Source organism: Nannochloropsis gaditana (genome assembly GCF_000240725.1).
Source record: "Nannochloropsis gaditana CCMP526 unplaced genomic scaffold scaffold1003, whole genome shotgun sequence".
Taxonomy (NCBI): domain Eukaryota; class Eustigmatophyceae; order Eustigmatales; family Monodopsidaceae; genus Microchloropsis; species Microchloropsis gaditana.
The window spans coordinates 1-8867 of NW_005802950.1; the positions used below are offsets into that span (position 1 = coordinate 1).

An 8867-nucleotide genomic window follows, 5' to 3' on the forward strand; every position below is an offset into this window, starting at 1 on the left:
AATGGACAACCGGCATTTAAGAATACTTTGAGGAAGCGTGGACGATGGATAAAGGGAAGCGGCCATTCCCGCAGGTGGCGGGCGTGGCATGGCACGGCACATTTTCGTCTTTGCGAGAGGTGGAATTATTGGAAGTCTTTTTCAAGATCCCATTTCCGTGAGAGACTGTGCATCTCTGATGGAAGGCCATGTCCGTCGCTTCCTCATCCAAGGAGCCTACAGATTCAGAGCCTGTCTCGGAGGAGGAGGAGGACTCCTGCCATTCCGGTGTTGCAGGGCAAGGGGACAAAAGAGACAGAATAAGTAAGAATACTTCTCAATGCTGCTGCGTCTTGGCACTGAACATATTGCTCATCAAGTTGTTTTTGATGGTGCCAATATGACAGGTACGGGATTTTGTCGGGTCAGATGACCACACTGGGAGCCCGTTTCGGAACGCTGGGCACGACGAATGCTAAACTAAGCTATTTGCTGGTAACTGGAAGACATATTGCCATGACACGGGTATTGAAACATTATACAGTTGACTTAATCAAAATGTTACAGGATCCACCGGCCCGGCGACTGAAAGCGAGCCTTGCCATCTCATGTACTTACACGAACCACACAATTTTGGAGCTATACCAAACGTACCGTGACAGGCGTTGGATCTTCAACATCGTGGACTGGTAAAGCCATGTATTTACTGCGAAGGTACTGATGAACCAGTGACTTGATGGGCAGGCTAGTGACGCCGATGTATGGAGGCCTTGGTATCCTCCAATCGTTACGCCTAGCGGGACACTTGAGGGCAGAATTTTATACCAAAATTACAGCCTTCAATCACCTTTCCGGGCGCCAATCTAGCTCCGCGGCTTTCGAGTTCTTGCTATGGGGACCAAGTGCTCCTGTACGGCAGAAAACGAGGCGATGAGGTAAACGTAGCGCAGCAACGAAGGCCTGCACAGAAGCGCATCATGTGGTCGCCTCGACCCTGTTGAGGTCTTTTCCATCATCGTCATCGATACCGCTCTTATCCGCGCAGGAAGCTTTTGGGGTCTTTTTCCATCACACGACCTCCCCGTCATCGCAGGAGTCCCGGCGGAGGCTTGAGCTCTTCAATCGACGGTGGAGCACAGGTAGGGCGCAATGTTGAGACTGCAGACTCGAGATTTTTCCTGGCTTGGAAGCCGACATATTTGCCGGTATGCAAAGTGGTCAATAGCAAGTGCAGTCTATCTCCATGCAACAAAACTGAGGTACAGTCGTTTTAGGTGGCACGATAAAATGAAGAACGTCTGGATGAAAAGCGACGGGAGAGAACAAAATGCCTGATGAGGAGAAGACACCACCGAGTCACCGTAAATATCCAGCCCGGCCGACAACCATTGAATGAGGCAAAGTGTCGCTATTATATCAGTCACATGGCTTTCCAAACAAGTTTGTAAAGCTATGACTGGTTGGACGGTATACTTGTGTGTCAGACCTAACTCTTCTGATGATGTATCCCTTCGATTTGACACTTTCAGCCTCGACATACCATGCATTACATTTGAGAGGTCTTGTCTGCTGCCTGACGGCCGGAAATCATCCGACGCCAGTCTGGAAGCGAACAGTCTAGCACAACAGTGTGCGCTTGTCCTCACGTTTCCCCCGTTGATATCACCTCTGTCCTGTACACATTTTCTTCCATACAGGTACCTCCGTAGAAGGTTATATCTTTTCTGTGTGGGATCTGAATTGCTCCTGCATTCACGCGCCTTTTTCTTGCTTTCCATTCCATTGGGTTGTGTTGCCCGGCTCAAGAAGTTCTGCAACTCCAGCCGTAACTTCTTACCTCGCTGTCAGACCGCCTCCCTTGTTTCTGCTTTTAGTCCCTCCTAAGGCCTAGGCCCCCCGCGCACGATGCTAGCAACACCAGCAACTCCGAACACGGAAGGCGCCGTGGATGCCCCCGAGGGCACCAGCGCTACCACCGCACACCCGGCCTCCCTGCCCATCCCGCCATTGCCGCTCTCGTCTCCCGCCGCCGCTCTCTCCCAGCATGCCGGATCCCGAAGCAGCCCGCCCGTCGCGGAGGATCAGATTGAGAACACGCTCAAGTGCCCAATATGCATTGACTGGTTTGTGGAGCCTATTCTTCTCGACTGCAGCCACTCGCTCTGCCTGGACTGTGCAAGACGGTTGGCCCTCCACGACAGCGGGTCGAATACGGCTGAGGTCACTTGCCCCCTCTGCAAGGAAGTCACGGCCATTTCGGGCGGGGACAAGGCCCGAGAAATGGAAGAAGCGCTGATCGCGGAGGCCTTGAAGAGGTTCGACGTGATTCCGCCTCGAAAAAGCCGGGCGCGCATCGAGGATCTCCGCGCGTGCTACGAGGGCTTCATCAAAAACGGTCTTGTCGCCATCGGCCCCAACGATGCCAAGTGAGTGCCGCCCTGTTGGTCGAGTCTGTCCGCCTTGTTAATAGGGGAGTGGTGGGCATGCGAAGCTTCCCTCCCATACCCCTTGGCTCTCCCTCCGGGCTTCCCTTCTCCCCCCTTCTTGAGTACATCTCAAAGGCTACCCCACCCGCTCCCCCCCTTGTCGCGATGTCTGAGTCTCATTTCCATCTTCCCTGTTGCTGCGCTCTCCCTTCTTGCCCGAGGCAGGCCGACCGCCCTGCACATGTGGCGGGCCGTGGTGGCGCGCATGGAGAGCCAGACGCAGGAAACTTTGGGCGAGGCGAAGAACGAGTCCTCGCCTTCCTCCAGCACCGTCATTGAGACAACGGCCATACACCCGTCAACAGGCAGTCGGAACGGCGAGGAAGCTGGGTCGTCCTATGGGACGGAGGACGGGAGGGAGGACCCCATGAAGAAACTCCGCTTCAAGAAGAACATTCTCCTCAACAACCTCGTCTCGCACTTTCGCCAGCAACAAGAGCAACGAGGCCCGGGACTGAGCGCTGGCCTTTCCCCGCCGGCGGGTCCCCACGCCGGTCATACCAAGGACGGCCAGGAGGTGGAAGGGAAGGAGGAGGGACATGGGTCGCCGGAGGGTGAGAAAGGCGAGGCGGCAGCAGACCCTTCTGTAGAGCAGGAGGGGGGCGTGACCGAGGACGGGGAGGTGATGGAGGACGCAGCCGTCTCTAGCCTTGCCCCCAAGGTCGAGCAGGGGGGGCCAGGAAGGAGCCCGGGGGAGAGGGGGCCCAGCCGGTGGGACGCGGGGCATGGGAAGGTGGCGGCGGGGGAGAGCGGCTCGCGCCATGTGTACGTAGGGAATCTGCCCAACGGTGTCAAGGAGGAGCACCTGCGGGAGGCTTTCAAGGCTTACGGGGGCATAGAGTCCGTGCGATTGTTGCGACGGACGGCGCAGTGTATGACTGGTTTCCTGCATTTCAAAGACGCGGCCGAAGCGATTCGTGCCAAGAAGGAACTGGACAGGAAGCCCTTCGTGGCAGGACACTTGCCTCGGCAGGTGATGAAGATCCAGTATCAGTCCAGGGGCAACAACAAGCCCTGTCGGAGCATTCGCGTGCACAACTTGCCGGTGGGGGTCAGGGAAACGGATCTTTCGGAGCTTTTTGGGGCGTTCGGTCGTGTCATGATCGTCGTCATCAACACCAACTCGAACATTGCCTTCCTCTCTTTGGAGACCGTCGAACAGGCCGAACAGGCCATGGCGCGTTGGCACGATCAGGAATGGCGGGGTCGGCATTTGTTTCTCGATTACGCGCTGCGCGAGACCATCTCCAAGGAGGACCCGCACTTGCGGGGAGAAAGGGACCGGCAGGGGCGTCAGGGGATGGCCGGCGGGGGGAACGAGAGGGAGAAGGAAAGGGAGAGGGAGCGGGGTTGGGAGAGGGAAAGGGGGAGGGAGAGAGATCGGGAATGGGATAGAGAGCGGGAAGGGTTTCGAGGGAGAGAGCGTGGACGTTCTCGCGACAGGGAACGTTCCCGGGACCGGAGGATGCGGGACGGGCGGGGGGAGCCGCCCTTTCCCTCTCGCTTCGATGGTCCAGGAGAGAGAGAACGTGACCGTCAGCGCCAGCGAGATCCTCCTCCCTTTCCAGATGGCCCACCCTTACCGCCCAACCGCCTGCTCGTCCTGCCCGCCGCGCGGGGCTGTCCTCCCTTCGAGGTGTACGCGGAGGACTTGGAGAAACTCCGAGAGCTGGTCTTTCTCATGCAAAGCCACCTGCCGCCCCATCAACGGCAGACTTTGGAGGACGCGCTGCAAAACCGGGAGCTGTACGAAGGGATCTCTACACTCGTTGGTCGAAACCAACGAGGTATGGACGCTGTCCTCCGCGACTTGCGCCTGGAACTGGGCCTCCCGCCCGACGGCCCCCGGCACGCCCCCCCGTCCCCGCCTGCGCCGCACCACCAGCCTCCACCTCGTCATGGGGATGGCCCCATCCCCTCCCACCCTCGTGACCGAGGCCCTCCCCCGCCGCCCTTTCGGGACCCACCTCTGGAGCGGCATCGGGATCCCCGCGACATGCACGAGAGGGGCCGTCCGCGCTACCCTTCCCCTCCCCCGTCTGACTACCGTCGATTTCCTCCCGATTACCCAGACCCCCACCATCCACATGCACCACACTATTACCCCCGCTCCCCTCCCCGTAGCGAGTACCGAGGCCACTCTCCAGGTCGGCGGGAGGGGCGCTCGCTTCCGCCCCCACCCAGCTACCTGGATGACCGGCATCGCGGCCCACCCATGCCCCTCCGCCCTTCTTCCCCTCCGCCGGGGTACGGAGGAAGGGAGAGAGACCGCTACCGGCATCGAGGCGTGGACCGAGACCCTGGTCTTGAGCGGGAGCGCGACCCGTTTGGAAGCCGAGGGATGCCGCTTATGGATCGGCGCTCCCCTTCGCATTCTCACAGCGGCCAGCGGCGTCCACGGTCGCGTTCACCTCCTCGAGGTATGATGCCGCCACAGCTTCCGCCCTACCCGCCTGAGAATGGAAAACGCCCCCACGACAATGGTAGGAGCAGCTTGGGCCGCTCTCGCTCTCCGTCCAGCCAACGACGTCGCGTCCAAGAGCCGCCTCTATCCGGCCCTTCTAGCCAGCCTCATCTGAGTCGGGACGTCTACCCGCCTCGGGGACCTCCGCCTTCCATGGTGCCCCCGGGCCCCGCTCTACCTCATGAGAGCACGGTTGGGTCAGGGGGTCCCAACCCCCCTCCCCCGCTCAAGGCGGAGTGCGAGCAATTTTTGCAAACATTGACGGGCGGAGTGAGCTCCACTGGCACGAATGCATCCTTTCCGTCATCGCCTCCTGTGCCCTCATCATCGACAAGCTCACGCATTTGGCTCAATTCTAGCAACGCCGCGGCCTACGCCTGCTATGAGGCCGCTTTAAATCTCGTCAAAGACCTTTTAACGCCCCATTATCGAGCGCAAGTGATAGACAAGGACTCCTTCAAGCGCATCGCGGAAGAGACAACCCTGCTCCTTGTTCAGCAATTGCTCCAGCACCGCCTTGAGCAGCAGAGGGAGGTGCCCGCAAACTTTAAGCCAGTAGCCGCTGACCTTGTCCGGACAGCTTTGTCCCGTTGACAATTAGGAAGCGCGGGGTATAGAGGAAATCTATCTGAGCTCGTTTTTTCCGAGGTCGTGGAAGTCGCGTAGTCGTAGAGTTGAAGGGATTGAAAAACAGTCGACATTTCCCACCGGCGTAATGGACAACCGGCATTTAAGAATACTTTGAGGAAGCGTGGACGATGGATGAAGGGGTTTAGGTATCTCATGAAGAAGAAAAGCAAACTACAACACATTGTCACTCTAAAGCTACTTTCGATCGGTGGTTTCTCGGCCCATCCAACTGGTAGGCTCTCTTGAAAGGGCTCTTGGCTCTTATCGACGAGAAAATGAGCTTTTGGTTGATCAAAGTAAACTAAATGTCTACTCAAAGGAGTCCATATGGTTATTACGAGCGTAAATGTGGCAACGCAAAATTTGTTTCTAGTTTACAAGGGCCAGCACCCTCCTTCGCCGCCGGCGTCATCAGGCTCGCCCACGGAGGAGGAGACCGCCGAGGGCTGACACATATTTCCGGAGGAGCGATGGGGAGAAATTGCATTCTCTTTCTCGAAAGATGACATTGCGTCGACTAACCGAGGAATAATACTCTTGCACCACCAGCTGAAGGGTTGTTCAGGTCTTACGGCCCCACGATTTCCCCGTCTTCCCGCCGGCCGGAGAAGGAGCGGGCCAAATAATTGAGGAAAGAAGTGACTCGAAAATATATGGTAACGCCGAGCGATTCCAGCATCATGCTGAGCATCACGATTAAAACGCTGCAGTTGGGTGATTTTCAGCTGCAAGTACCCGCTGAGTCTTCTGTGTCAGCGCTTAAAGTCCAAGTCAAGGTATTGGAGGTTGAGAAAGTGGTCTGTCTGGGGAGGAGGGGATGGATAGGGACGACGTCACGCTGCGATCGCGCCATGCTGTGTAATACTATTTTCCTGGTTCCACGGCCTTCGTTTACTTGTTGAGTGCATGTCATACAGTCAGACACAAACGAAGCCCCCTATGTAAATCGTTTTTGGGCAAAATTTATCCGCTTCTAGACACTCCTCGAGAAAACTGTAGCTCATGGCCATTGACAAAACCTTTGTCTTTTCCTGACAGGACTGCACCCAAATTCCTGAAGAGAGGCAACGGCTGATCTATAGAGGTCGCGTTTTGCAGGACGGGGAGCACCTCAGCACGTATAATGTCGAGGCCGGGCACACTATTCATTGTGTCGCTCGCCCAGCCGGCGTGCCTGTCTCTTCCTCTCAGCCTCCAGTCCCACGCACAGGGCTAGCCACCGGCACAGCACCTGGCGGTGCTTATCGCCGTATTTTGATGGGTGGTCCTCACGTCTTTGGGGGGCGAGGGGGAAGTCTAGCGGCGGGAATGGCGGCGGCAGCCGCGTCGGCGGGTGTGCTAGCTCCCGTTCCTGGAGGGGCCCACCGGGAGGCCGACGTCAATCCGCAGAGTCTCGAGCACGTTCGTCAAGGGCTCATGACCATGTATTCTCTGTTGTCAGGGATGCAAGCTCCGACTGCCATGGTGCAGGGGAGCGCAGGAGAAGGGTCTGGGCAGACGGCTTCAATGACCCGAGGGCGGGCGCGGGCGCTGCAGACGGACGAAAGAAGCCTGGCGCTTGAAATGGGCCACGCTGGAGAGCGGCGTCGTTGGTATCCAGGGCAGTACGTCGACGTCAAAGGTATGGATCGAATGTCTCGGGTGCTGCTGGGTTCCTTGCTGGAGTCAATGATGGTCCGTCGCGGAAAGAGGAGTCCCGTGACGCGGACCCAGCCGATAAATCGGTTGAGGGTATCCCTCACTTGTGCTCACTCTAGCATGGTGGCCGACGTAGCAGGCAGAAATTGCCGCTCAAGCAATATTGCTTACTTTAAGATAAGCTCACGCCCATCCCGCCTCCCTTGCCCCGCAGACACGGTTCACCAGTGGCTGGAAGCTCAGGTCCTGTCCGTGGACGAGGAACGGCGAACCTGCCGCGTCACCTACTTGGGATGGCCGCGTCGCTGGGATGAGACGCTGAGCTGGAGCAGCCCTCGAATCGCCCCTTTTCGCACGCGAACGACGCACAACCTGCAGGCGCCGTTTTTGTCACCAACACCGCTTGCTGCCCCGCGCCTGCCCCTGCCCGTGCGGGGACGGGATGATCTCCGACGGGTCTTGCCCGAAGTTCTCCTGATGCTTCGCAGGCTTGAAGCATATTTTGTGCCTTTGGTGGAGAACATGGAGGAAGAGGCGGTGGCGGAGGGTTTGGACGAGGAGGAGCAGAAGGAGGGGGAGGAGGAGAAGAACGAGGAAGGGAGCGGGGGTGTCGAGGAGGGGGGGAATCTCTCGCCCTGGCGGGCGGAGCAGCTCCGCGAAGAGCGCCTGCAGGGCTCGCGAGGGAACCGACGGAGCCGTAAAGGACACCAGCAACTGGAAAGATCTCGCGCGGCCCGTCGCCGGCAAGCGGTAGTCTTGGCGCGGGACACAGCCCCCCTGCTGGACCGGTTTGGGCGCTTGCTGGCGGATCTGGCCCCGCACGTGGCGACGCTGTGGGAGACCGCAGAGGAGACGAGCGTGCCTGTGGATGGCATGACCTCGGAGACGGACGGCATGGAGGGGGCAGTAACGGCGGGGGATGGAGAGGATCTGACTTCCAACCCGGGCATCGCAAGGCCGGGGCGGGTGCCTGTTGAACGAGGACGCGGACGACGTGGACGAGATCGAGGGAGGGAGGGAAGTGGGCGGAGGAAGGAGAGGGAGCGCGAAAATGCATTGGGAACGGCTGGCATCGAGGAGGAAGGGAGGGCGGGAAGTGTTGTACAGAATTCCGCGGAAATGCCCCTTTCCCCGACCCCCCTCGCGCATCTCCCCATGCTTCGCAGCCGTGCGTCAGCATTGCAGGATGAGGAGACACAAATAGCAGGGGCTGGGGCCGATGACGGTAGAGGCGAAGGGCGTGACGGAAGCCACGGTCGGCGTGTCCGGAGTCGCCTGGATTTCGGGAGCAGCAGCGACAGCAGTAGGGTTACCAGCCTTGCGATTGAGAGCAGCAGCAGCAGCCACGCTGTGGAAAGTGACAGTCGAGGTGGGCGGCGTAGCGCTGGCGGAAGCAGGGGCAGGAGTCGGCGGCCCCCCACGGCGGGAAGCACCTCTCTCATGGTCCGCCCACGCCCTCGGTCTCGTGATCGATCGCCTTCGCCCGAGACAGCCTTGCGTTTGTTGGTGGCCACGGAGAGTCTCGCGTCTCGGAGTGCTTCATTGAACGCAGGTGCAGTCGGGGATGGAAGTGGCCGCGGCGGTGGGTTGACGGGGGTGGGCGAGATTCACATTCATGCGTTCGTGACCCCGATGGGCGGATCAGTGGGGAGATTCGGGGGGGAGGGGGG

The 8867-nt window shown here is 59.0% G+C and overlaps 3 protein-coding genes across 3 annotated transcripts; all 3 read left to right on the plus strand.

The window, feature by feature from the left end:
• Positions 1–236: 236 nt before the first annotated feature.
• On the plus strand, positions 237–609 carry NGA_0656702 (uncharacterized protein; the record flags this gene model as incomplete). The annotated part of the gene is made up of 2 exons (XM_005852699.1): positions 237–303; positions 387–609. A coding segment is annotated over exon 2 (201 nt), but the record flags the coding sequence as incomplete, so codon positions are not given.
• A 1063-nt stretch (positions 610–1672) lies between these two features.
• On the plus strand, positions 1673–6009 carry NGA_0722300 (arginine serine-rich splicing factor; the record flags this gene model as incomplete). Its single annotated transcript, XM_005852700.1, has 3 exons — positions 1673–2405; positions 2631–5518; positions 5933–6009. Exons 1-3 carry the CDS (start codon positions 1885–1887, stop codon positions 6007–6009), a joined length of 3486 nt encoding a protein of 1161 aa, XP_005852762.1. The 5' UTR covers positions 1673–1884.
• A 91-nt stretch (positions 6010–6100) lies between these two features.
• Positions 6101–7691, plus strand: UBQLN (ubiquilin; the record flags this gene model as incomplete). Its single annotated transcript, XM_005852701.1, has 4 exons — positions 6101–6335; positions 6598–7180; positions 7412–7665; positions 7686–7691. The coding sequence occupies exons 1-4, from the start codon at positions 6213–6215 to the stop codon at positions 7689–7691; spliced, it is 966 nt and encodes a 321-aa protein (XP_005852763.1). The 5' UTR covers positions 6101–6212.
• Positions 7692–8867: the final 1176 nt, after the last annotated feature.